This window comes from Macaca nemestrina, chromosome 1 (assembly GCF_043159975.1).
Source record: "Macaca nemestrina isolate mMacNem1 chromosome 1, mMacNem.hap1, whole genome shotgun sequence".
Classification (NCBI taxonomy): Eukaryota; Metazoa; Chordata; class Mammalia; order Primates; family Cercopithecidae; genus Macaca; species Macaca nemestrina.
Genome location: NC_092125.1, coordinates 231,519,596 through 231,546,970, shown reverse-complemented (window position 1 = coordinate 231,546,970; position 27,375 = coordinate 231,519,596). Strand labels below are relative to the sequence as shown.

General features: G+C 64.3%; 1 protein-coding gene across 1 annotated transcript in view; it reads left to right on the top strand.

The window, feature by feature from the left end:
* Positions 1-27,375, top strand: part of LOC105496699 (phospholipase C eta 2) — a 61,006-nt gene that overhangs the window by 12,597 nt on the left and 21,034 nt on the right. The window contains exons 2-5 of the mRNA XM_011767254.3: positions 21,034-21,180; positions 22,277-22,520; positions 22,728-22,857; positions 27,045-27,215. Coding sequence (XP_011765556.2) covers positions 21,034-21,180; positions 22,277-22,520; positions 22,728-22,857; positions 27,045-27,215 — 692 coding nt within the window. The remainder of the gene's footprint in view (positions 1-21,033; positions 21,181-22,276; positions 22,521-22,727; positions 22,858-27,044; positions 27,216-27,375) is intronic.

Below are 27,375 nucleotides of genomic sequence, written 5' to 3'. Positions count from 1 at the left end.
TGTTGTCTCCATTTTTCTAAGGGGCAAAAGTCACCTACCTCCAGAACCCCCTGGGGCTCTAGTCTTCAGGCACCTGGTGTGGCGGTGGTGGCTTTGGGTCCTGCCCTGGTGGTCATCTCACACTGGCCAGCCCTTGTACAGGATGGTCTGGGGTGGGGGGGACCCAGGGCTCTTTCAGGTGGGCTGAGATGTGAACTGACCGGCTGGTAGCTCCGTCCATCAGCAAGGACAGGAATGAGACCTGGGCCTGCCTGGCCACGCCGGGCTAGCCTGTCCTCCACTCAGTGGGGACCCCTCCTCCCCTCCCCGCTGGGCTTCAGGGCACTTTCCAGCCATGGCTGGAACCTGTGAGTGGCCAGGAGCTGGGGGCCCCATGCTCCCAGCAGCCTTGTGGCTGTGATCTCAAGGGGCTGAGTGCCCTCTGCCTCAGTTTCCTGCCACTGCAGCTTCTCGCCAGGGTTCCCAAGTCGCCTGCTCCCCAGTGTCTCCTGGCCTCCTTCCCAGGACGCTCCTTGGGTTCTCGATCTGCTGAGATGGGGGCTGTGTGTGGCGGGACAGGGCTGCACCTACCCTGGGGGAGTGGCTGAGCCGCTGGATGGCATCCCGCCTCTGAGGGGCCCAAGAGCGACTTGCAGGCAGTCACGGAGGACTCCCTGAAGGAAGCGGTTTCCTCAGTGTCTGACCACAGGGCAGTCACAAGTTCCCCAAAGGTGAAGGGTGGCTCACCCCGAGTCCTGGCTGCATCCTGGTACCCACGGCCTGGCGCAGAACATGAACCCTCCCGGTCCCAGGAGGTGCGTGCTGGGGGCGGCTCCCAACCCTTGGATGATCTTTCCTCGTGCCTAATAGGCAGCCTGCCTTCTTTTCTGTTTTTGACCTGAAAAAAAATAAAAAGGAAAAGAACATTTGCCTGCATAGCCCTGATGGCCACCCAGCCCACGCTGTCCACTGGGCAGGTGGTGGGGGGCGCGGACAGCGAGGAGCGGGCCTCAGGCACCAAGGGGGCCACACAGGCACGGGGCTGGTGGGCGCTGGGCTCCCTGGTGCATCCCTGCACCAGGCAGGTGGGGTGGCAGGCGGGGTGGACCCAGTGGGACCAGCAAGGTCGGTGTGACCCCCACTTCCTGGGCCTGGGGAGAAGCTGGGCTCCATCTGTGCCCCCGGAGTGGCCAGTGGCTGGGTGGCCGGGGGAGATGCCGGAGGAGGCTCTGGCTCTTCCCTCAGGGAAGCTCCCGCCCAGACCGCGCCCATACAGGCAGCCCACCCCCAATACAGGCAGCCCCCCAAAGACCCATCTGCACAGGGACGGTCTCGAGGTCACGTTTCATTCCTGCATCAGCCTCCTGTACTCCCGATTCTCACTGGCTTTTAATCTGCACTTACGCAACCATGGTAAAAAGTGACTACATCTGGGATGTCCCTGTGCAGTGTGATGTGTGCTTGACCATCTCTGCAGACGGGGGCCCGAGGGGTCACACTGACCTTGCTGGTCCCACTGGGTCCACCCCGCCTGCCAGTTCCTGTGAAAGCAGGAAGGCCACTTGGGCCAGCCTGGTGCCCGTTCCCCAGCCACTCGGCATGTCCAGGTCAGGCCAGGCCAGTGCCCACGGGGGCCTGTCCAGCCCAGCCTCCAGCCCTTCCTGCGTCATGGGTCCCGGCTGACGGCCCCTGCTGCAGGTGCTCCGCCCCCTGCTAGCGCCCTGCTCCAGGGTCTCTGCCGTCTGCTCCAAGGGGTCTTCACAGCAGCCTGGGCCACGCCGGTCTTGCAGTGGGGCTGCTCCTGGGCACTCTCGAGCCACTGCCTCATGGTGACCTGGCTCCCTCATTGCAGCCTCAGCCCTGAGTCCTGTTCCCTGGGGCCGGGTTGTCCCCATCTGGAGGTGGGGCTCAGGAGGGGCTTTGGTGATGCCAGGAGGTCAGTGGGTTCTTGCCACCCACCAGGAACCTCACTGGAGCTAAAACCATGCACCCTCAGCGTCCACCCAGGGCCTCCTGTCGGCCCTGCGTGGGACGTGGTGACAAATGCCACGCTGGTGACAGGTCCTCTCTGGCTTGTTTATTTTGTCTTGTTGGAGACACATGTGCCCCCTTGCAGGCTTTCCAGTGGTCTTCCTTGCCAGTGTTCTTTCTTTCCGGTGGTCTTCCTTTCCGGTGGTCTTCCTTTCTGGTGGTCTTCCTTGCCGGTGGTCTTCCTTTCTGGTGGTCTTCCTTGCCGGTGGTCTTCCTTTCCAGTCCTTGGGCCAACACTGAGCCAGCACTCATCCGAATGCAGTGCTGATACCTGGGGAATATGCTCCTGAGTCATTCACACGCGGGACAGGACAGCTGTGGAAGGCCCGGGGCAGGCAGTGTTTGGAGGCCAGTTTCCGCTCAGCGCCTCATGGTGGGGCTGTTTTCCTTGGCACAGTGCGGGGCAGGTCCAGACGGCCAGGGGAGGGTCCATCGGCCCCTCACCACTCTGCTGGCTCCCCTCTGGCCTGTTTGGATCCAAGCAAGCACCCTGAGCTGGGACCTGGGCCAAGCGCTCTTCTGCTCCGGCAGTGACTGGGCCCAGCTGGCGCCGTCCAGCCCTACCCAGGCCGCTTCTGCCCTCCGCTTCCTCACCTTGCTGCTCTAGCCTGGCCTGAGGGAGGGGCCCGCGCCCCCATGGGACTGGCCCTTCATGCCCCTAGGGGCCCTGCTGTCTAGGAAATCAGCCCATTCTCTCCAGGTCTTTTCTAAGGCCATGCTGCCCTGGGGTCCCAGGCCAGGTTCCCCCAAGAGCTAGGACCACTGACCACTGCTCTGTGTCTCCCAGACCAGAAGCCCTCTGGGTGTGGGGCCTACCTCTGGTTTCCTTACTTCCTCCCCAGTTCTAAGCCATGCCCAGTACACAGTAGGTGCTTAATAAACCCTGGCTGATGGCTGGGGGTACGGAACAGGTGGGCTGGAGACAGGCAAGGAAGGACGCAGGGGATGGCCAGTCTTGGCCCTGGGGCAGGGACCGTGTGGGCTCCCTCTGGCCTGAGAACCGAATCTGAGGACTGGGATCGTGGGAGCCAAAGGCAGGGGCTTAGTGGCAGAAAAGGGACACTGCTTCTTTTTCAAGGATTTTCACATTTTTAATGATGCGAGCAGCTGGGAGGCCTGGGGCAGCACCCAGGTGTAAGCTGGGCTGCTCTGGCCTGATGACCCTGGTGGAGGCTGGTGAGGCTGAAGGGGCGCCTGGTCCTGGGGATGGGGACTGGCCTGCCTCTGGGGCCAAGGCTGCGGGGGCCTTTGAGCAGCAGCCAGAGACTGATGGCGCTGACTCAAGCTCAGGTTTCACAGTGACTGGCTGTGTGGCCTTAGCAGGTCTCACAGCTTCTCTGAGCCTTTGACCCCTCAGTGCAGGGTGACACTCCCCACCTGCAGGGCAGCAGCCACCGGTTTGCCTTTTTTCTCTCTGCCCGTCGTTCAGCAGGCCCTTGAGGCTGGGGGCCAGCCTGGTGGGGCAGGGGCTCAGAAGTCTGCCCAGTGCTCCTCTCTGGGGCTGGATCTCACACTCCCACATGGGAAGGGTCTGGGTGGGGCCAGGTGGCCAGCAGCTCCTGACAGACCCGGCTGAGGGTGTGTGTCCTGGGACGTGGCTGCATTGGTGGTCATGTGGCAGTGTTCGTCCTGGAATCCTGCTCACTGGACTCCGTGCCAGGCTGGCCAAGGCTCTGCATGGCTGCTGCACGCGGGCACAAAATCTAGGTCAGGTTGGTACAGGGGGGTAGGGCTGGGCAGCCAGGGCAGTGCCTGCTCCCTCAAGGTCCAGTGGGGCTCTATAGCCCGGGGCTGGACACCTGACCCACCAACCTTGGCCAGGTCCCTTCTGGCGGTGCCTGAACTCCCTGGCAAGGCTGTCCTGTGGCAGGGAGGAGGGAGGCATGTGGGCACCTGCTGTGACTGTGGATGCTGCTAGCAGGGCGGGCTGAGCTCGGTCCATGTGAGACCCAGCCCCTGGGCACCGGGAGGCCAGGATGTGTGGGGCCTGCTGAGATGATTCAGGCCAGAGCCTTGCCGAAGCTCCGGTCCCTGAGGCTGCCCCAGCTTTCACTCCCTGCTGCGTTACCCAGCCTCAGGGACCGCAGCCTCGGGGCCTCGGCTCCCCTCCTGCCCGCAATAGGGAACACTGTGGGGACAGTGACACCCACTGGACACCGCATCCCCATGCCTCCCGCCTCTGTGGGCCTCAAATCCAGCTGTTTCTTGCTCTCTCTTCTTTGTTTCTTCTGCGCCTCTGCCTTGGCATTAACAGTGTTCCCTTTGAACCTGTCTGCCAACTCCCCCAGGCTTGGGGGGACCAGGTCAGGGCTGGGGCCTTTGTTTGGGGAATGGCACTGTGGAAGGTGGACAGGGCAACTAGGGATGTCAGACTCATCCCCACCCAGGGCCTCTGCATCTGGCCCTCCCTGGCCATCCACCCGGGATGCCCTGTCCTGCCAGCTTGTGTTTGCTTGAGTCCCACTTTCTTGGGGCTGCCTCCTCTGGAGGCCCCTCTCTGGAACTCTGCCTGCACTGGCTGTGCCACTTGGCAGCCCCTCCGCCTGACACCCCTCTGCCTGACACCCCCATGACACTCCCTCTGCCTGACACTCCCTCCGCCTGACACCCCCTCCGCCTGACACCCCCATGACACCCCCTCCGCCTGACACTCCCTCCGCCTGACACTCCCTCCGCCTGACACCCCCTCCGCCTGACACCCCCTCCGCCTGACACTCCCTCTGCCTGACACCCCCATGACACCCCCTCCGCCTGACACCCCCATGACACTCCCTCCGCCTGACACTCCCTCCGGCTGACACCCCCTCTGCCTGACACCCCCATGACACTCCCTCTGTCTGACACCCTTCCGCCTGACACCCCCTCTGCCTGACAACTCCTCCACCTGACACCCTTCTGCCTCACACCCCCTCCGCCTGACACCCCCTCCGCCTGACACCCCCTCTGCCTGACACTCCCTCCGCCTGACACCCCCATGACACTCCCTCCGCCTGACACCCCCTCTGCCTGACACCCCCATGTCACCCCCTCCGCCTGACACCCCGCTGCTTGACACCCCCTCCGCCTGACACCCCATGACACTCCCTCCGCCTGACACCCCCTCTGCCTGACATCCCCTCTGCCTGACACCCCCTCCGCCTGACACCCCCTCTGCCTGATATGTGGTCTTGTCCCCATGGCCTGCTGTCAGGTGGTCGTCCCAAGGCATCTTGGTCCATCTGGGGCAACTGCGGTCAGTTTGGGTGGCCTGTGGTCAGTTTGGCCAGGTCCTCACTGGTCTGTCTTCCTCCTCAGCCAGAGGCTACGGGCTCCTCTGTGACCTTAGAGCTCCAGAACCAAGCTCTGGGCTTGGGCACCGCTGGGCACCGCTGGGCTGGTTCCACCTGGGGCCCTGGGGGCTGAGGCAGTAGGGGGATCTTTGTGTTGGGGACACACTAGGGCCTTAGAGGGGCATCCCTTGCCTTATCCTGTGCTCCCACCCCCCAGCCACTGCCCAGGACAGGAGGTCGCTCAGCCCATCCTGGTGCCGAGATGTGTGTCGGGGTGGTGGGGGTGAGTCTGGACCTTCAAGGCCCCCACAGTGGGCTTAGTTTCCTAACCGAAGCTGTAACATCCACAGAACTCTTAAACCAGGCGAGAAAGCAACACGGAATTCGCTTTGATGTTGAATAATTAATGCAACGTCTGAGGTACGGGCTTCTGGGCTGTGTCTCTCCCAGCCGCAGAGCTGTCAGCACCGTCTCATCATTGGAGGGGCCTGCATTTCTGTCTTTAAACATGCGCTTGGCACCTCTGAGAGGTAATTAGGACATTCTGTGCACGATGAGGAGGCTGGGTGCTCACCTCCAGGGGGCTGCAGGGCCAGTGCGACTGTTGGGGACCAGCACACTCTGGAGGGGGAGCTGCAGGGTCAGCTGGGCTGTGAGACCCCGAGCAAGATTCCCCTGCCTCAGTTTCCCTATCTGAAAAGTGAAGAGGTTGGATCCAGGGGCCTCTGGGGGCCCGTCTAACTCAGGCATTCCAAGGTGGTGGAGGAGCAGAATCAGGGACACATGGGGGACCTCGTTGTGTCCCCGGGTCGCCCTGGTGCTGGTAGGCAGGATGCAGAGCCCTGCCTGCTGAAGTTTGCTGAACGGGGCTGCAGCTGAGAATCTGTTTACTGCAGCAGGTCATCGGGAAGCGTTTCCTTGGAGACATATGTAGGACAGAACTCGGAAGCTGAAACCGAGGCGCCCCACGAAGGCCCCACACCGCTGGCGGGAGGCGGTTCTCAGGGCTCTGCTCCTGGAGGCTGCTGGGACACAGCTGCCGCCCGGGGACTGGTCAGAGCCCGTGACCCGAGAACAGGGCTCCTAGCCCCTCCGCACAGCAGTGGCCACCCAGGGGGATATCGCACTTGGACTTTGGTGCAAGAATGTCTCCCGCCAGACTCCACTGAAGGTGTCCACCGCCCTCCTCCGGGAACCCTCCTCCTCCACGGCCTGAGCCAAGGCGCCAGCTGGCCAGGCCCTTGGAGAACTGCTGGTCCTCCCTGGTTTAACACGGGGAAACTGAAGCCAGAGGGACACTAAACTCCCATGGGGTACACAGAGTCAGGCAGAGCCAGGGTGTGGACTGGGGTCTCCTGAGCTTGCCGAAGCACTGCCCTTCCTGGCTCCTGTCTACAGTGGCATTTTCTGGAACACACTCAGGGCACCCCTCGCTCGCCAGCAGCCCCAGAGGACATGGTGCTAGGCTCCTGCACAGTGGGACTGCTTGGCAGCTGGTTGTGGGTGTGACCAGGCCACTGGCCTCCCCAGCTGCACAGGGTACGGCCCACTGTCCAGGAGAGGGCTCTGGGGCTCCGGAGCAGCTGGCCTGTGGGAAGTCCTGGGGGTGAGGTCTCTTTTCGTGGGGTTCGTGTGTGGGCAGGGGGGCTTCACGAGCTTCTTACCTCCCCACTCTGCCCTCACTCTGGTTTTCCCCTGATGTGCGTCTCCATCTTCCATCCCTGGCTTTCTCTGGGGCTGTTTCTGCTCAAACTCTGGGTCACCCGAGGGCCCAGAATTGGCGATCCTGATGCAGACTGGTGCACAGAGCGCTTGTCTGGCCCCTGGGCATGCACACGAGTACACACAGGCCCTTGGGGTGCCCGGGAGACTGGAGCAACCCTGGCCTGTTGTGGCCCCCGTCTTTGGGTTGGCCATGTCTTCCCGAACCTGTGCCCTGGGGCAGGGGCCACCTAAATGATTTTCTTTGGAGATGAGAGGTAAAGGAACTTTTGTTGCAGGATGGCTGAGAAGAGGGGTCACCTCCTGCTTCCCCAAGCCAATGGAGAAAGCAGGAATGGAAGGTGCACTGCAGGGAAGCCGGGGCCTGGGCTCTGTCTGGACTCGGCTGCCTCCTGCCCCTACCCCTGTGAGATGCTGGGCGGTGCCCTGCCCACTTGGGGCCTCTGTCCAGCCTGCAGGGCAAGAAAGCCCCTCCAGCTGAGAGAGAGAGGATGGAGACACTGCGGAGTCTGGGGTGGGCAGCGTGGATGTCAGGGAAGCACCTGGTGCAGGTGGCCTCGGGCTCATGGCTGGCTCATGGTCAACTCACACAGACTGAAGATGGGACCCTCAGGCTCGGCTCTGCAGGAGGCATTAGGGCCTCAGCAGGCCCTGAGGCTGGGTCTGGTGTCACTGCAGCCCAGGAGGGCAAGGGGAGTGGTTGCCTTTGTGTGCAGTGTCTGGGCCCGGGGCACAGGTGTGCAGTGTTTCCAATGCACATCGAGGAAACTGAGGCACAGGGGAAGGGGGATCAGCTCTGTCCACCTACAGGCCTAGCTGAGAACCCAGGGCTGCAGGCCCAAGGTCTAAGCTCGCCCTGTCTCAGGGTGTGGTGTCCTCCGGCCTCTGTCCTGGCAATGCCTGTGAACCCAAGGACAGATCCAGCCAGGGCTCACAGCCAGATCCAGCCTTAGACTGTGGGGACAGGGGTAGCCTCTCAGACCCAGAAGGCAAGGACCAATCCCAGCAAGCGGGGCTGAGGAGACACAGCTCTGGTCCCATAGGGTGGGGACCCTCTGCCCTCTGCCGTCCACCCTCCGGCCAAGGCAGGAGCTAGGTGTGGTCCTCCCAGCTGTGCTGGTCCATGGGCAGGGGCAGGGGTTCTGGCGGGCTCCTGGCTGGCTCTTCGTCCCTGGGCTCGTTTGTTGCTTCCAGTCGCCTTCTTCAAATGAGGAGAAAATTAAACTCCTGGGGGCCTGGTTCCCCTGCCACCATGGCACCTCCCTGCCTGCCACCCGCCGCCTGCCGGGCCAAATGCTCTCAAAGACAGAATTCTGCTTAAATGCCCAGAAAAGAGATTTAGGAGATCAGAATCTTAAGCAAATTAACATGTGCAGTGGGCGGCTTTTAATCACCACCTTTAATCGCAGGCCGCGGTGATGGAAATCATCTCCTGGCTGAGTGGCGGGCGGGGCTGGCCCTGAGGATGGATTATTCATTAGAACCTGAACCTGGGTTTCACCGACCTCTGGAGGGGGGCTCAGGGGCCTCTGTCCACTCCAGGGAGGTGTGGCTGGGTCGGGACCTGCAGTCCGCACACCTCTCTCCCTCCTTCCCACCCTCGGGCGTGTCTGTGGCTTTCACCTTCTGTCTCCTCTCCCCACCTCAGTTTCTCCCTTCTGAGACTTGGGGCTGCTGGCCCTTTCCTGAGTGGACTGTCCCAGGGGACACGCAGAGCCCAGGTGTGGGGGCTGCTGGGATGCCTGTTGCTCCTGGGTCACTGGCTACCTTTGGCACACGCGCACTGCAGTGTCGTTGCCCGGACAGCCCCCATTGTGGCCTGGCCTCCCCTCAGCCCTGCCACTCAGCTCAGCGCCGGGACCCACTGAGACAAGGGACCCACAGGGAGGGACCACCCCTCCCTTCTGGCAGCTGTGCCCAGCCAGGTGGACACAGGCCCTGGGGCCCTGGCTGTGCCGAACGGGCCGTGAGACTGTTCATTCACGAGGGCAGGTCCCAAGAGCCCAGGGCAGGGGCTGGTCCAGCCGAGGGTCCCAGGTCACCCTGAGTGGTGGTGAAGGCAGGAAGCAGCTCCTTTAAGGATGCCAGGCAGCTGGGCCCAAGGGTCTTCCCTGGCAGGACCCAGGTGGTGACTGCAGTTGCTGGTGGCTCCCCTCCTCCTCCACACTGGGGCCCCGCCTGGCAGTAGGTGGTCACACCTTGAGATGGCAGCAGCTCAGAGAGCCCAGAGGTGGCCCCGCATCCTCCTGCTCGGGCGTGCGTGCCTGCCTGCCCTGCCCACATCCAGGACTCAGCATCCACACAAGCTTCCCAGGCCGCGCTCTGCGATGGGGGCTCGAGGCCCCTTGGGGCAGAGGTGGCTCCTTTCAGAACACCCCTCATGGATGGATGTCTCTTTTGTCTGGAAAATGTTACGTCTCTCAGATGCTGGGAGCAGCGTGTGCACGGGGAGGCAGAATGCTGGCTTGGCAAGGGCGAGGACCCCAGGGCGGGCAGCTCAGCACTGGACAGACAGGATGGGGAGGCGAGGGGCTGAGGGAGTGCAGGAAAGGGTGTAGCAGCACGCGGGGCTGCAGCCATCACCATCATCATCACCAGGAGCTACTGCTGGGGCTCGGCCTCCCCCAATGCTGGACGCCCCCCAGGGCAGCCAGTGAAATGTCACCTCAGTGACCCTTGGCAGTGCTTAACTCTTCCCAGAGACCCTCCTGGGTGAGTGGCTCTTCTTGGCTGCAGCCTGCGGGGCCTGGGGTGTAATGACCAGAGGGTCCCTGTGATGGAGGGGCAGCCAGCCAGGGAGCATTTGGCTCTGGTCCTGGGAGAGCAGCCACCCCTCAGTAGGAGAAGCCCCACCAGGAGGGAGGGAGGGCAGGATGGACAGCGGGTGGTCACTCATGCTGCTATGGGAAGAGTCAGCAGGCAACCCGCCTCCCCTTCTGGCCTCTCAGTGGAGCCAGTTCAGCTCCCGCCAGAGACACCGGCCCGGGTGCCCTCCCCTGCCACCCCAGCAGAGGCTGCTGAGCCTGGGCTGGGCAGCCAAGGGTTAAGTGGGAGGGGCTCCCGCGGGAGGGGCGGTCCCAGCAGCGGCCCGTCCCGCCCTCCCCTCGCCTTCCTCACGGGCGCGGCAGTGTGTGGGGCTGCAATCGGCATGGGCACGGCGCGCGGGGTGCCCTTGCTCGGGCTGGGGCTCAGGGGACGCCGGGGGCCAGCACAGGGCCCGGTGTCCCTCGGGCCGTGCCGGTAACTGGGATTGGCGCCTGCCAGCCATGGAAGAGCCTGGGCCCCCGGGTGGGCTCAGCCAGGACCAAGGTAAGGGGGGCAGGTGGGGTCCCAGAAGGGGGCTGTGATGGTCCCCGTGGGGAGCCCAGGACCGGAGCTGTTCACTGGTGACCCACTGACCCCTCGAGGGCAGCGCAGGGCCCCTCCCAGCAGGGTCTCCGGGAGCACGGCCCAATGACCCCTTTACCTGCACATCCCTCAGATGCGGTCCCAGAGGAGGGATGCAGCCCCCACCCCTTGGTGCCCGCACCTTGCCTCATCTGCCGTGTTCTGACACCTGGCAGCGAGAGGGTCTGCTCCCTGCAAGGGGCCCAACACAGTCCAGGTGGGCAGTGGGGGAGGCGCCCTCAGCCATGCTAACACAGGTCCTGACCTGCAGCCTGACCCCAGCGGATGCACACTGCCTGGTGGGGGGCAGGTCTGGGGGTGCCAGGGGCTGGTAGGCTCTGGCCTTTGGGGCTCTGGGGGCTCTCCTGGCCCAACCCCACCCCAGCCCCTCATCCAGGTCGGCAGGGTGGCCCTGAGCTGCAGTCAGCACCATGGACAGAACAGCTGCCGCTTTCTCTGGGGACCTGCAGTTGCTGTGCATCCTCAGGGTTCCCTGGAGTCACACGCTGGCCCGGTCCATCCCACTCCGCTCCGGGTTGGAGATTTCTTGCTGTGATCTGTCACGCTTTCCTGACCTGGGAACCGGACATTGCCCTGTGCAGACAGAGCAGAGTCACAGGGGTGGCGGGAGCCCCGGGCTGTTCACAGCAGGAGCTTCCAAAGGGCATTCTGGGAAGGCACCTTCAGCACTGGCTGGGGCAGGGTCTCCAGCCCCCCAAACACAGCGCTAGCTCTGGGCCAGGGGCAGGGAGAGGAAAAGGTGAAGGGGGACAGTGGCCACGGCTGCAGAAGGAGTGGCTCAGGCCGGCTACCAGGAGGAAATTCCTGCGCTTCCAGGGACGGTAGGAGCCTCCTGGTGGTTTGGAACCTGGTTGCTCTGTCCTCTGATTGACGTGGACACGTGGGCTGGGACATGGCATCGCTGCGGGGCAGACTGGGGATGGGTTGCTGGTTTTTGCCTCTGATGAACCGTGTGACCTCACACAAGGGACTGAGCCTCTCTGAGCCTCCATGGGCGAGAGGGATAGCATGGGGTGCTTTCACGGGGTGGCTGGGAGCGTTCAGAGCAAGCGTGTCTGCAAAGTGGTTGTGCCGTGCCTGGCCCGTGCCACTGCTCCAGGGTGCCCGTCCCCTCCTCTGCCCCACCCCTGTCGGAGGTGCCCTCTCTGAATGGAGGTCAGTGTGGCAGGTGTAACCAGGGCTGCTGGGGCAGACACTCTGTTTGTAGGATGTGCTGCATATTCAGGTCATTCCAAGTGCACCCACTCGCTGACCACAGCCCCCATCCCAGGGCTTTCCTGAGCACATTGTCCCTGGTTCCTGCCTGTCTGGCCTGCAGAGAGCTCCCTGGAGTCACTGCCCTGTGCTGGCCACTGGGCTCAGGATGCCTGCCTGCTGTGGACAGGGGCTGGCTGCTGCCAGTTGGCCCCAAAGCCGCAGGTTCCAGGAGACCCAGCACACCTGGGGTCTGCAGCCAGCCAGGGAAGGGCCTAGTCTTAGGAGGGGGCAGTGGTGGGAGTGGCTCTGAGCCCACCCTCTGTGCCTGCGTCCTCTGGGCAGAGGGAGGGGAGCCAGCAGCACGGTCCTTACAGACTCCACGTGCCGCCGAGGACGGAGCAGATGGGCCGGTGTCCTGGGTCCAGCCCTCCATCTGCACAACTAATGAGCTGATGACGATGGCGTCCCAGTTCCTGCCAACTTCTCCTGCAGAAGCCATGGGCTGGCCCTGCCCGGGTAGTGCCCTTTGCTGGGGCAGTTTTGTGGGGGATGCCTGGGCCCTCTCAGGGACCCAGGCTCAGCGGCTCCACCTTCATTGAGGGTGGGCTGGGGGAGGGATTGGGGAAGGGGATGAGTAATCCGACGTGCCTGTTTCTTCCCGGGATTTTGCTCCCAGCACTTCGTACGTGGGCTCCCGCTGGCTGGACGGACTTCCTGTGTGGGCAAGGCGAGTGGGCGCGGGCCTCCCGCGTGGGGGCAGGGTGGAGTTGGTGGACACCATTCCCAGGACAGGACGTTTCCTCTGGTTCCTGAGAAGTCACTTACCGGGGTGGCCCCAGGCATGGGGGCCTCCATGCCAGCTGGGTGAAGACCCCAAGAGGGAGCCTTGTGGCTTATGGTCACTGGAGATACAAGTGAGCCACTCTGGTGGGGCTGTGGGGCCCCCTCCAGCTCTGCCCCAGAGAGCAGCACCTGGGCGGGGGCCACAGGGGGCTCTTCCAGCAGGCAGGTCCTAGCACCAGGATGCAGCCCTGACTTGGGGACGGTGGCCACACTGTCCTGGGTGTAGGTTCCTTCCACCTGCTCAGACCTGGCGACCCAGGAACACGCCTCTGAGGGACTTGAGTGGTTGTGGTTTCACGTTGATCAGACCCCCGGCTGCTCCGACTTTCAGGCCCCTGTTGTGGAGTTGACCAAGGGCTGGGTTTTGGGTGGCCCAGTTCTCAGGGGCAGCCCTGTGCCCTTCCTGGGTCAGCTGGTGTGTGGGTGGGGGCCAACCCAGGGAGCACCTCACTGGCTCCCAAAAGGCAGGAGTGGGAGAAAGGGCAGCCAGCCCAGCCCCAGGGCCAGCTTGAGCAAGGAGGTCCAGACAGGGACGGAACGAATGTACAAGACGCCAAAAGCTTCAGGCAGGGGAGCTCGGAGGGCCAGCTTCATCTCCAGGACACCTTGTCTGTCCAAGGCTCTCTGGCAGCGCATTCATGAGGCTGCTCGAGGAAGCTGCTCTCCGGCCTGGCAGTGACCTGGGGTGCTCTGGCCGGGAAGAGCAGCCCCGTGCCGGGACGGACGTGGCGGGCTCAGCCTCCTTCTGTTTCCTCGCCTCCTCCATGGCTCTGTGCCTGCTCTGCCTGGCAGCGGCCCAGCTGCCACCCTCCCTCCCGTGCCTGGCTCTGGGCTGGGGGCAGGGCTGGCTCCGCCCACTTGGCCCGAGGACCCTCCCCTTGGAGCTGCAGCCCCCTCCCCTCACTCAGCAGGCGCTCCCTCTCTCCCAGCTGGCAGGCCAGGCTCCATCTGGTGACTTTTCAGGAAAGCCCCCCCCGCACACTGTGGCTGCCACGAGCCTGGCTCCCTCTGCAGCTCCTCTGGGGTGTCCTGGACAGTGGCTGGGGGCAAGGCCATGCACCTGCCTGCAGAGAGCCCCAGGCCAGGTGGGTGCGATGCCCCGGCTGGCCATGCCCTGCTCAGTGAGGACAGAGAGGCAGCCAGGGCCTCAGAGAAGCCAGTGGCTGGTGGCAGGGACAGGAGTGGCTGGTGGCAGGGACAGGAGCCTCCAGGGACACACAGCGGGGGGCACTTGTGGTGGGGGGGGAACTGTGAAGTGGGCTATTAATAGGGTCCCCTTCCTGACGGGGCTGTCAAGTACGATTAATACCGCCGCTGTGAGCTGGGCTGCCACCAACTGGGGACGGCGAGGGGGCAGGAAGGGGAGCCCACTCTGGGAGGGACCCTCACTGAGATGGGGACCTGGCCCTGGCTGTCCTGAAGCAGCTAGAGAAAGGCCAGATGTTGGGGCCTCCTTGGCCATAGCGGGCTGGCTGGAGAGTGTGGAGGCCTGGGCCTGGGCTGGGCAGGTGCCCACCTGCATAAGAAGGGGCTGCTCCGGGGGAAGGTACAGGGCACAGGTCCCCTGGCCTCAGAGGCCATCCTGCCCACTTGCCACTGCTGGCTGCTTGGAGGGTCCAGTGGCCTGAAGTTCCTGATGAGGGGCACCTTTCTGTGCAACTGGGACTGCTTTGGACACCTGTGACCATCACAAGTCCTCCTGTGCATCCCTCCACACTGGGTGGCCGGATGACAGAAGGAAGGTGTCTGCTGGCCCTCCCTCTGGGCCCCGTGGGAGCCGAATCTTTCTAGCAGCAGCTGGGCCACCAGGGGAGCATGAGCCTGGCTGCTGTCCTCCCCCTGCTCTGCAGCCGGTGGAAGGTGGTGGGCAGGTCAGGCGGCGCAGCCAGTGGAGAACCTGTCCCCACCCTCTAGGGCGCTGGCAGTTCCAGCTCCCCCAGGGCTCTGTGCATACTGACCAGGAGCCACCCAAGGGGGCAGAACAAAGTCAGGCCCCAGGGCCCCTTCCGGCCTGCTCCCCTGCCAAGCTGGGTACTGCCATGGGGTCAGGCCCTCCCCTCCACAATGCCCCCACCTCCTGCTGAGAGCTGGCATGGTCGCCACGCGGCGGAGGGCGCTGCCAGAGGAAAGGGCAGAGCGTCTGTCCCTGCGGTGCCCTCTAGGCGTGTCTGGAGCGGCCCCAGCCCCATGGGCCCTAGGCACTTGCCCTTGGTTCCCCTTAGGCCCAGCCTGGTTCTGGGATCCCTGAGCTTCTAGCACGGCCACCCTGGGGTCCTGCCTGCGGGGAGGGCTCGAGGCACCAACTCACACTCCTGATAAAATAAAAATAGTTGGGGACGAGGCTCCCAGACGTGCGGGGGGACAAGTCGCTTCTCTCAGACGTTTAAATAATCTCCGCCATATGTGTGTGGGCCCGGCCCTCCCTCCTGTGCGGCGCCAGTCCAGGGGCCCGGCTGATCTCCAGTGGGTACCGTGGCTGGGGCAAGGCGGCCACTTCCTCCTCCCTCCCATCCACCCAAGCACAGGCTCAGCCCCTCCTGCATGCTGGGCCAGCCCTTGGGGGCAGCACAGGAGGGGGACACTGGGGCTGTGAGGGGCAGGCGGGGGCTGCAGAAGGGCCAGGGCCAGGAAGGGCTGCAGGAGCGTCCGGCCCTCATGCCTCACTGCTGCTGAGGTCCTTTGCTCTCCCAGCCCTGGGATGCGGCTGCCTCAGTGACTCTTGGTGGCCCTGGAGGGTGGGTAGGCTGGCCTGGGTCCCATCGGGACAGCAGGTGACGGTCAGGCCAATGCCAGCTGGGCCCAGGCACAGCCCTGTGGGGGCTTCAGAGGGAGACACGGGTGGGCCTGGTGGAAGGTCCTGCTGAAAGGCAGCAAGCGTTGGGAGAGGAGGGGGCTTAGAGGCAGCCAGGGCCACCTCTGGACAGGCCTGGAAGAGGTGGGGCCCCTGCCCGCCCCATACGTGCTTTCGAAGGGAAGAGGTTGGTGGAGGGGCGTGTGCAGTCCCCGTACCCCCGTCGTGGGAGGGGCTGCGGCACCCAAAGGTGCCCCAGGTGTGTGTACGCGCCGGGAGGCCTGTGGGTGTGATTTGTGGGTTTTGTTGGAAGGTTCCATTGATTTTCCAGCCTTCCCCGGGGAGAGGCGGAGACGCTGAGCCCCCGCCGGCCCCTTGTCGATGACAGCCGCGAGGCCCGTGCTGCCTGCTGTGTTAGGACAAGATCGATCTCTGCCATAAAAACAAAATTAAGCCAACACCGCCCTGGCTTCTGACAGCACGCGCTCGTCCTCTAATCCGCTGCCACCCACCCGGTTCCAGCCTTGGGAAGAAAGGAAGGGGCTGCAGGAGCAAACTTCTCAGAGTGGGGAAACTGAGGCACTGAGCCAGGGAGGACAACCCAAGGTCAGGGGCAGGTCCAGGACCCCTGCTTCCCAGCAGCCGCCAGAGCCAGGCAGTCAGGGTGAGCCGGTGCAGCCCAGGTGCGGGGGCCGAGCCCAGGGGATCACGGGCGCCTTCCTCTGGGTGTCACCGTGGGGCCCGCACAGCCCTCCCGTGCGCTCTCCCCACCTGGGGGCCCCGTCTGCCCGCCCATCCGCCTGTCTGGGTGCATCTGTGTGGGAGGCTTCTCCAGGCCCAGGGCTGAAGCCGACCAGACCCTGGTAAGCTGCACCCAGGACACCAGTGTGGACGCTGGCTCCTGTCACCTCCTCAGTGCAGGCCTGGTGGCCTTAGCCGCCTCTGTCTTGCCCGTCCCTCCTTGTCCACCTGCGTCCAGCCAGTGCCTGCTGTGTGCTGGGTCATGGCCTCACAGGGGCAGAGCAGGGAGAAGGACTTGAGGTCCCTGCCCCAGGGATGTCTCGGGGTCAGGCAGTGCTCTGAGACTGGGGAGCCCCACTGTGGTGTGCAGGTACCTGGGGGAGCAGCAGGTGAGCCAGGGCCCTCCTCTACCCGACGGAGCCTATATCTGCCCCTGACCAGGACTGCCGGCCCCTCCCAGTCCGGCCCCCGGCACGGGCCCACAGTCAGGTGCATTGCTTCAAGCCCACCTGAGGTCCCACATCAGGTGTCCTGGCTCAGGCTGACGGGAGGGGCCGAGCGGCCTGGGGTGGGTGTGGACCATGGCTGAGGGCTGGGCCCCTGTGTGGAACTGCAGAGCAGAGCATGGCTTCCTCGACTTCCCTGTGGGCTTTCAGGATGGCCGGCCCCTGGCTCAGGGCAGGCAGGGTGAGCATGGGGGCCGGCCAGTGCAGGCTGTGGGGCTGGGCTCGCCTGCCGGCATGGGGGTGGGGCACCCCCTCCCTGACCTTGTGTGGGGGCTGGGCTGGGCCCTGGGCTGGTTCATAGGCAGCACGTGGGGAGGGGTTTTAAGTCCCTGGGCCTGGGCCCCTGCCACGTCTCTTGGCCTGGGGCACCCCTGGCTTCACTCTGCAGCTGCAGTTTTGTGTCTGCCTGAGTTTTGGAGGGGAGTGGGCGGTCCCTTTGGTCCTCAGGGCAGGCGGGGCAGCCCCCGGCAGAGGCCTGCGTCAAGAAGGATTAGCCGGCCTCCACCTGCCTGGTCAGTGGAGGAGCCCGACTCGGCTGCTGAGGAGGTCAGGGGACCTGGGGTGCAGGAGCCTGGGCCCCACGCTGGGGGGCTGGGGCCAGGCACTCTATGCGTGGCCCCTCTCAGAACCCCTGCCCAGGCTCCGCGCCTCCGCGCCCTAACCCCAGCTGATGGGGGATCAGCTAGTGGCTGAGAGCTTAAGGGAGAGAGGGAGGGGGCAGAGGCCCAGCCTTGGGGAGCTTCGAGGAGGGACGGGTGACAGGCGGGAGCACCCCCAGCCGGGGCCAGGCCCAGGGTGAGGGAAGAGCAGGTGTGTCGCAGGCCAGGAGGCCTCTGAGGTGCAGGAAGGAGAACTGGACCCCTGTGTCAGAGTGGAAGCCCGCAGCAGCCCAGTGTGGGGTAGGCAGGGGCCCTGGGCCAGGGCTGTGGCCGTCTGGTCTGTCTCCAGGCCCTTGGGCCACCTCCTGGCCCCTGTGTTGCCCCTTACACGGTGGCTGTGCCCCGAGGCCCTGTCTTCCTGAGGACGCCCGGGACTCCAGCCCCTCTCCTGTCTCCACGGCTCATGACTCCCTAATCTAATTCCACGGCACAGCCCAGAAATGCCTGCTGACCTGCTTCCGCCAAGAGCAGCAGAGCCTGTGACGGGGCCCCTGGTGGGGCCTGGGTTCACTCTGCGCTGATTGCATCTGATCTGGCTGGGTGTGGCCCCGGTCGTCAGTGGTCAGCCAGAGATGCGTGGCCATCTCCTCAGGGACTGCCACCTCCCACGCCTGACCTTGGCCCCGGAGCTCTGCCAAGATGCCCAGCCCTGGCACCTCCCTGTCCTGGGTTCTGCAGGCCAAACTCCTCCCCTGGTGTCAGGGGAGGAGGGCAACTGCCCGGGACCTTGCAGTCCTTGTTGCTGGAGCCAATAGAGCCTGGGCAGTAGGTGGGAAGAAGGGCGGGGTTCCCCCCCGCGTAGTCATGAAGCACGGGCATGGCCAGGACACAGGTGGCTGGTGTTCAGCCGGGGTCTGCCACCTCCCATTCCCACAGCTGCCCCTGGTGTCCCGGCCTGGACTCAGGGATGGGAGAGCCTGTGCCGTCCTGCAGTGCTGGGCCAGTAAACAGGGTGGGCTGTGTGGTCCTGGTGGCAGTGGGACCTGAGTCCTTACCTCAGTGGGAGCTGAGACAGTGGGGTGGGTCCTCCTTGGGTGCGGCCCTTCTCCAGGTCAGACAACTGTCATCCTTGTAGGGCAGAATGTGGGGACAAACGTGCCCTGGGCATGGGGCCACCTCCTCCGCCACGGCTTGGTGACCGGGGAGAAAGGTCAGGCTGGGGCTGCAGCTGCATGAGGGAGACACGGAGACCCCCAACCCAGGCTCAGGGACCCACGTCCTGGGCCTGGGCTGGGAGTTGCTGCTGAAAGGGCTCCGGCTTGGCTCCCCTCTGCAGCCACCGGGCTGGGCGCTGTGGGGATGAGGTGAGCTTCTGCCCTTGCTCCGAGCCGCCTGCCTCTGGACTTTGGGGATCCACTCAGAGGTCCCCATAAGTAGGGATGCGGGGTGAGGGCAGGGACCACTCCAGGCCCAGCCTCGGCATCCGTGGTGGGCACACAGCGGGGAGGCCCACCCCACACAGGGTCCTCTGAGGATGGTGCCCTGCAGGCCTTCCAGTTGCACCCTCTGGGTCCCAGGAGGACCCCCGTTGGTCCTGCTCTTGTCCTGCAGCCCTGGTGTGGGTCTGGACCTTGGTCTCAGGAGGGCCCCCACTGGTCCTGCTCTTGTCCCGCAGCCCTGGTGTGGGTCTGGTAGTCTGGGCCTTGGGAAACACTGTTGCCTCCACAGTGCCCTCCTGTCCCCAGCTGGGAGTTCCCTCGGCCTAAATCCTCTGCCAGCTGGGCTGGAGCTGGGATTAGCACAGGGATTGGGCCCGGGGCTGGGCGGGGCTGAGGCCCTTCGCTCCCCCAGCCTTGGGAGGCGGCTGCGTCAGGGACTCCTTGGTGGCCCTGGAGGGTGGGTAGGCTGGCCTTGGGGCCATCAGGCCAGCAGGTGACGGTCAGGCCAATGCCAGCCGGGCCCGGGCACAGCCCTGTGCGGGCTTCAGAGGGCCCTGAGGAGGAGGAGGAGGAAGAGGCGGAGGAGAGAAGGCCCCACAGAGGTCCTGCCGCCAGCACTGCCAGTGCCTGACCTCTGCTGCCTGGGGGCCTGGGGAGGCCTCTGTGGCCTCCGTGAACCGCCCGGCTGTCGTCAGGACATGTCTGGCCCCTGGCCCTCCCCTGAGAGCCGGACCAAGGGAACGGTGGCCTGGCTGGCGGAGGTACTCCTCTGGGTTGGAGGGAGTGTGGCGCTGTCTTCACAGTGGCAGCTCGGCCCCCTGGGTAAGAAGGGGCAGGGGAGTGACCCGGAATGAGTGCTGGCCCTGTCCAGGTGCCTGGCGGGTGGGGGCTGCTCCTGGAGGTGGCGGAAGCCTGGGCCTCCATCCCATCCCTGCACTCGCCTCTCCCATCCCCTGGGTGCTCTAGGGGTCATGTGGGTCCAGCAGCGTCGGCCGGCCCTGCCCTTCGACCGCTCAGAGGCATGCTCCGCACACCTTGGTCTCCCAGGCACCTGCGGGGCCTGGGGGCTGAACCCAAGGGGCAGGGGGAGATCTCAGGTGGCTCCAATGCTCTCATTAATGGGGTCCCTTGTGCTCTGGGGTCACTGGTGCTTGCAGCCCAGGCAGCTGGGCTGGCGCTGGACATAGGGGCCCTTGCCGTTAGGAGACTCTGCAGAGGAGACTGGCTGGGCATGGCTGGGAGGGGGGAGTGTGTGTCTTGTGGTGGCCTGTGGAGGGCCCTGGTCCATGATGGCCTGCCAGCTCTCTGCTCCAGTGGCAGACGGGGTCCCATCCAGGCTGCCCTGTTGCAGGCCTCTGCCCACCCCCCGCCCCCGTGTCCTGCCTCACCCCTCTCCTGAATCCCTGCAGCCATACCTGTGTCTTCACCTGCCGTGTGCCCCGAAGAGCCCAGCCCCCTGTGCCATGCTTTCCATCCCTTCAGTTCCCCTCTGCTTGTGATCATGTAGTAGCTTCCCCAGGGAGGCCTGGCCAGTACTGCCCTTGGTCCTCCACAACACCCTGCCGGGGTCCCTCAGTGTGCAGACCTGGGGTGGGATTAACGTCTCTGAGCTTTGGCAGATGGTACCTCTGGGACCCAGGCTTTCTGTGAGCAGGTGCACAGGAACCGAGGGGGTGGGACAGCTGACTCTGGCCTGGACTCCCTGGAGCCTGCAGCCCCCTCCCCTGGGACAAGCTACAGCAGGAGGCTGAATGGGCAGAGGAGGGGAGAGAAGGGACGAGGCAGGCGGCCTGAGGGAGGGGAGGGGTTGTGAAGCTCAGATCCGGCACCACAGCCTCCCAAGTCCATACTGCTGTGTGGGGCCTGGGACGTGGACATTTGTGGCACCATTCATGGCCCTTGTTGCACATGAGGGGTGAGGGCTTTCCTGGAGACACCCCAGGCAGGGGCATAGTCACTCAGGAATGTGACTGTTTGCTCCTAGAAGTGGCCTGTGACCGGGGGTGGGAGCGGGGGCATGGGTTGCTGCCTGTTAGGCCCACCCTGTGCCTGGCAAGGGGCCTCCACCTCACTGTGGCCCCAGACAGCAGGCCCAGCCACCTCGTCTGTCTTGCCTTGTGCCCGGCCTTCCCACTGTTGAGTTCACTGCTGGCTCCGTTTGAGTGGTGGCTCTGGGGGCCCCAGACCCAGCACTGGTTCCCAGGGCTGCTGGGACTGGTCCAGGAGGTGTTGGGAGCGGCAGGTGGCTAAGCAGGGTGGGGAGCAGGGTCCTCAGTCCCCAGGACCATCTGGGGAGGAGTGGCGGGGCCCAGCTGGGCTGTGTGACCCAGGCAAGCCGGCACCTGGGGTGGAGGTGGCCCTGGGCTCTGGCCTTTGCCTTGTTGCTGGCAGGGTGGTGTGGGTGGGGCCGGGCGAGGTGAGGTGTGGCTGTGCCTCCGCTGATGGCCGTGTCTCTCCCGTGAGGAGTGGCCGTGCCTCCGCTGACGGCCGTGTCTCTCTTGTGTCCAGTGGAGCGGTGCATGGGTGCCATGCAGGAGGGGATGCAGATGGTGAAGCTGCGTGGCGGCTCCAAGGGCCTGGTCCGCTTCTACTACCTGGACGAGCACCGCTCCTGCATCCGCTGGAGGCCCTCACGCAAGAATGAGAAGGCCAAGAGTGAGTAGGAGCCCTGGGGAGGGGGGCAGGTCAGAGTCCCCGGGGGGACACGAGGGTAGGGACCTTCCCAGGGCAGCCACTGATGGCTGAGGAGCAGCGAGACCCTAGGCCTGGACACCTCTGGGCTCAGTGACCTTGGGGATCCACAGTGACCTCTGGGCTGTGGGGCGGGAGGGATCCAGGTTCCCTGCCCGCCTGGCAGAGCTCCCTGGGACTCAGTGAGGAGCAAGTAGCGCTGCGCCCAGCCCTGTGCTGAGTGCTGGGCTGGGAGGAGGAGCACAGCATTGTCCGTCTAGCTGGGGAGGTTACAGCTCCCCATAAACAGAAACGAACCCCACAGGGTTATGCTGATGGGTGGCCCAGGCAGCCACTGGGCAGGGCCGCTGGAGGGAGCAGGGGCCACCGGAGATGGAGGCTCTGTGCAGGGGGTGCGCGGGCAGGGTTGAGGCACACGGGGAACGGGGTGGGGTCCCACGGTTTGGGGAGAGACATGGCAGTCCTCACAGGCTGGGATAAGGGTGCAGCCAGGGTCTCCGCGGGCTTTGCTGATGGGCAGGACCCAGGCATGCCCGGCAAGGCCTCAGCCCAGCAATTGCCAAGCATGTAGCCACTTTGGGCCCCTGGAGAGAGCCGCGCTGTGGAGCCCCCAGGCAGTCCTGAGGTCATGACAGCCTCGATGCACCTGAGCACAGAGGTGGGGGTCCCTGGAGCCGCTGTCCCCACCTGTGGCACTGGGGCCCTGGAGGTGGCCCGGGGCTTCCTTGGAACGTGGAGACGTGCTGGTTAAACGTGGAGCCCTGGGCCAGCCGGGCACCAGGGGCTGCAGGTGGGGGGAGGCGGACGCTTTCCTTCGTGGGGGCTGTGTCTTTTCCACAGGAAAGGGAAAGGGGGAGGGACACGGGTCAGCAGTGGGGGGCTGTGCAGTCTCGCAGATCTTCACCCTTTGTTCTTGAACCCTGGACCCTGAGCCCTGCCGAGGGTCCCGCATAGGTGGGCAAGGAGCTCCCAGCTGCTTGGTCACTGCTGTGTTGGGGCTGCCGGCAGGGGGACGCTGGGCCCTGGCTGGCCTGACCTGTGCTCCCTCCCCACCCCACAGTCTCCATCGACTCCATCCAGGAGGTGAGTGAGGGGCGGCAGTCCGAGGTCTTCCAGCGCTACCCCGACGGCAGCTTTGACCCCAACTGCTGCTTCAGTATCTACCACGGCAGCCACCACGAGTCGCTGGACCTGGTCTCCACCAGCAGCGAGGTGGCGCGCACCTGGGTCACTGGCCTGCGTTACCTCATGGCCGGCATCAGCGACGAGGACAGCCTGGCTCGCCGCCAGCGCACCAGGGACCAATATCCTTGGGTACTGAGCAGGCAGGGCAGACCCAGGGACCGGCCCCTTGGCTGCCCACCCTGGGAGGGCCCCTGCCCTTTGCCGGGTCACATGTTGGGGAAGCGGCCAGTAGGCTGGGGTCCCCTATTCCTTCCTCCCTAGGCCAGAGGGTGGGGGTGGTGGAGCTGGACCCATGGATCCCTGTTGGCCCCTAACTCGGCACCAAAGTGGCTGAAGCAGACGTTTGATGAGGCCGACAAGAACGGGGATGGCAGCCTGAGCATCGGCGAGGTCCTGCAGCTGCTGCACAAGCTCAACGTGAACCTGCCCCGGCAGAGGGTGAAGCAGATGTTCAGGGTAAGGCGAGCCTCGAGGGGAGCACCCCAGCCCTGGCGGGGCCCAGTTTCTTGTTACTTTCCCCGTGTGGCCCTCGCCCAGCCACCCTGATGTTAGGAGTTATGAAAATGCAGCCTTCAGCTGAGCTGCGGCCTTTATTGTCTGTAATTAGTTTCTGTTTCCGGAACGCCTGCTGGGCCGGGGGAGAGAAACTCTGCCCGTCAGCAGGTCCTGGTTCCGGGCGGCGCCGGCTGAGCCAGCAAACCAGGCCCTAGGGCCTTGCTGCTTTGCTGCAGCTTGGAAAGTGGGTTCTGTGGGCGCAAGCGCCAGGCCCCGGGGTCTCTGACACACACACAGGTGCACACACATACATGCACGTGCATAAATACGTGCACACACATGTGCACACACACATATGCACACAGGCACGCACATGCACACGCGTGCACACACACACACATGCTCACAGTCTGACAGCTCCGCCGTGTCCAGCGCCTGTCAGCTTCTGTCTGCTCCTGCCTGTTCTCACTGTAGATGGCTGGTCATGTCTGGCTGGAGCGAGGGAGGCTGGACTGTTCACAGCACGGGGTTTGTGTGTGAGTTAGGGGCTGGGTGCTCGCAGACACTCTGGGGACTGTCCGGAGTCGTGAAGGCCCCAGTGGGGAGACAGTCTGCCTGGGCTGTGGTGGCTGGCAGGTGGCTGAGTCTGCACGTCTGCACCCCCTCTCCCTGCCTGCCTAGGGCCATCCCCAGCCACATTCTGGGCTCAGGGGCAGCTCTGGGGCCAGCAGGCCCCTCCACAGAGTTGAGACTGTGCCAGGGCCCGGGCAGCAGGCTGGCTTAGGGTGCGGGCTCCAGAGTGGCCTCTGAGTGGGAGGAGACAGATGCCCCTCACTGAATCCAGCAAGAGCGCACGGCTTCTGGGGCCTGAAGGTCCAACCAGACCTCCCTAAGGGAACCCCAGGCAGGCGGAGGCAGGACCAGGCTGCGGGGCTGGCTCTGGAAAGGAATGGCAGGGCAGCTGTTGCTGTCACGTCACAGGCCTGGCACTCCAGCCCTATGCAGTGGAGGCCCAGTGGCCCTGGCCTTTGGTGGTCAAGCCAGGTGGAGATGGCTCCAGTTTCAAAGTGCTGGGCCTCCCCGCCCATCTGTGCTGCATCCTCTGTCGGCCCTGCAGAGCCGAGGGAAGAAGGAGCCTGCAGCCAGGCTGGAGGGGCTCTGAGAAGTGGCATCAGCTTCACTGTAGAGAAATCTGGAAACAGCTCCCATTGCCTGGCACGGCCGAATCAGAGAGATGTGCATGGTGCATAAACACCTGGCTTGAGGCTAATTTCATCAAACCTAAGATAAGGCTGGAAGGGGGCTGGACCCAGTGGGGCCTAATTGCCAAAGAGTGTGCTGGGTGGGCACTGAGGCAGGCTCGGCCGAGGTACATGTTCAACAGCGGTGGCTTCCCTTTGTGGAAAGAAAAGATACCGCGTGACTGTCAGGGGCGTTCTAGGGTTGGGCTCCGGCCCCCCGAGGGCCTCACTGTCCGAGCATTTTTGTTCCTGCTCATTGGCGAGTGGCTCACCCTGGCACACAGCCACTCTGTGGAAGGGCTGCATCTCTGCCCAGCTTAGCCACAGGCCCTGGAAGGGCCACCAGCCCAGATTCTGTCCCACGGGGGCCCTCTGAGCTGCAGCCTGTCCCCCTCACGGCTGTCCTGGGTACAGTGAGTGGGCACCCCCAGACTTGGGGCTACCCTCACACCTCGCACCAGGCAACCCGCGGCTTCATCTGGTGTTGCTGGGTCCCAGTGCTTTAGCTGGGCCCTTCATGCCATGCTGGCCTCATCCCAGCCTTAGTGTGGGCACACAGCCTGTCCCTGGGGTCCTGACCTTCATGCTAAGCCATGGGTGTAGGGCGTGCAGCAGCCAGGGCTCTGCCCTGGGGACAGGGACAAAGGGGGTGATGGGGACACCCGACTAGTGACTCCCCTGGCGCAGAGGGAATCCCAGGGGAGCTGGCACCACCACCCCTGGCCACCCCAGATCGTGGCCCCAGGAGGAGGCAAGGCTGTTCCCCAGCGCAGGCTGGTGGCTGCTGCTGTCCATGGTGCTGAGCTGGCCCTGGTCCCTGTTCAGCTGAGGCACGTCTGGAGGCCGAGGCGGGGCCCTGGGCACTCTCCTGTGGACCAGGACATTGAGCTGTCCTGAGAAGCGTGGCCAGCGTGCAGGTAGCCCTTTGTGGCCTGCTCCTTCGACCCCACTCTGGGCTCCTCGCAGGCCCCCTTGGAGCCCCCGGGTGGGCTGCTGAGAGCACGCCGTCCTGAGCCTGTGTGGGCTCTGGGAAGAGGACCTGGTGGGGCTTGTCTGAAAGCCCGAATCACAAAGCCTCTAGGCTACCACTGTGGCAGATGCAGCACCTCCTCGACTTTTGGAGGCATTTCCTGATCTCGGGGTACCCAGTCTGGGGCTTCTGTGGAGGCCCGAGGACTCAGCCAGTGTAGGTGGACACCTGCTGGCTGGATGTTGGTGTGGCCAGGCCTGGGGTGAGCAGGCACAGGGCAGAACCCTGCCTTCAAGGTACATCTGATCAGTCCATCCCATCTCTGGCCACATCCTCAGTGGGGGGCCAGGGCCGAAGCGACAGCAGGCGGCTCACCGGGAGCCTAGGATCCCTCAAGATGCTGGGCAGCTGGGCATGTGTGAAACGAGCTGTCGGGGCTGCCCCTGCCTGAAATGTTGAGCTCTGGAACTCATTGAAGAGCAGAGCTAGGCACTGCATCCTTTCAGGCCTGGTGTTCCTCGTGAGTGGCGACTGAGCTGGGGTGTCACACTGGGGCCGTGTCACCTCCAAGTAGGTCATGCTCTCACTCTGCCCTGCCCAGCCCTGGGCTCCCATACCCTTGTGAGGCAAAGGCCTCAATCCTTAGGGCTCAGGAATTTCAAGCATCCCCTTCCATGGGGACTTTATTGCCGACATGGGATTCCCACGGCCCCTGTATCACCTTGGGCTTCTGCTGGGCTGCCCGGCCTCCAGCCCAGGGGATGTTGTTGACCCCCATGTGGGTGGCATTGACTCTCGTGTGCGTGGCGTTGACTCCTGGGTGGGGTGTTGTTGGCTCTCATGTGGGTGGTGTTGACTCCCATGTGAGGTGGCGTTGGCACCTGTGTGGGGAGCGTTGACTCCCATGTGGGTGGCATTGACTCCTGGGTGGAGTGTTATTGGCTCCCGTGTGGGTGGTGTTGACTCCCATGTTAGGTGGCGTTGGCTCCCAGGTAGGTGGCGTTGGCTCCCGTGTGGGGGGGTGTTGGCTCCTGTGTGGGGGGGTGTTGGCTCCTGTGTGTGTGTGGGATGTTGGCTTCTGTGTGGGGGGGTGTTTTTGGCTACCATGTGGGTGGTGTTGACTCCCGTTTGGGTGGTGTTGACTCCCGTTTGGGTGGTGTTGACTCCCGTTTGGGTGGTGTTGGCTCCTGAGTTGGGGGGGTGTTGGCTCCTGTGTTGGGGGGGTGTTGGCTCCTGTGTTGGGGGGGTGTTGGCTCCCGTGTGGGGGGGTGTTTTTGGCTCCCGTGTGGGTGGTGTTGGCTCCCGTGTGGGTGGTGGTGACTGCTGTGTGGGGGAGTGTAGACTCCCCTGTGGGTGGTGGTGGCTTCCGTGTGGGAGGTGTTGACTCTCGTGTGGGTGGTGTTGGCTCCCGTGTGGGTCATGTTGGCTCCCGTGTGGGTGGTGGTGGCTTCCGTGTAGGAGGTATTGACTCTCGTGTAAGGTGGTGTTGACTCCCATGTGGGTGGTGTTGGCTCCCGTGTGGGTGGTGTTGGCTCCCGTGTAGGTGGTGGTGACTGCTGTGTGCGGGGGTGTAGACTCCCGTGTGGGTGGTGTTGACTCCTGTCTGGGTGGTGTTGGCTCCCATGTGGGTGGTGGTGGCTTCTTTGTGGGTGGTGTTAACTGCTGTGTGGGGTGAGTATATGGAGTTGGCTGTGGGTTGAAGGTGAAAGGCATATGGCGTTGGGCAGGTGTGTCAGTTCTGCATTTTCATGGGGCTGTCCTCATGGTGGGTGGGCCTGTGCCCTGGGGAGTGACTGGAGGCTGTGACAAGGGCAGTGGAGTAGAGGAGGGTGGGCTTGAGTGTTGGTCTTGACTGGGGAGCGGGGCGGCCCTGAAGGACCCCTGTGCACGTAGCCCTGGTCGAGGTGCCAATGGGGACCCAAGGCCTTGCACTGCAGGAAGCAGATACGGACGACCACCAAGGGACGCTGGGTTTTGAAGAGTTCTGTGCCTTCTACAAGATGATGTCCACCCGCCGGGACCTCTACCTGCTCATGCTGACCTACAGCAACCACAAGGACCACCTGGATGCCGCCAGCCTTCAGCGCTTCCTGCAGGTGGAACAGAAGGTGCGCTGCCCGGGCAGGTGTTGGGGGGCCAGCCATCAGGCCTTGCCTTCTGTTCTGAGCTTTGAGCTTCACAGTCAGGGGACAGTGGTGATGGGGGAGCTGCCTGAGGCTATCCCAGGCCATCCCTGGGCTACCTGGGCTCATGCCCCTGCTCTGAGAT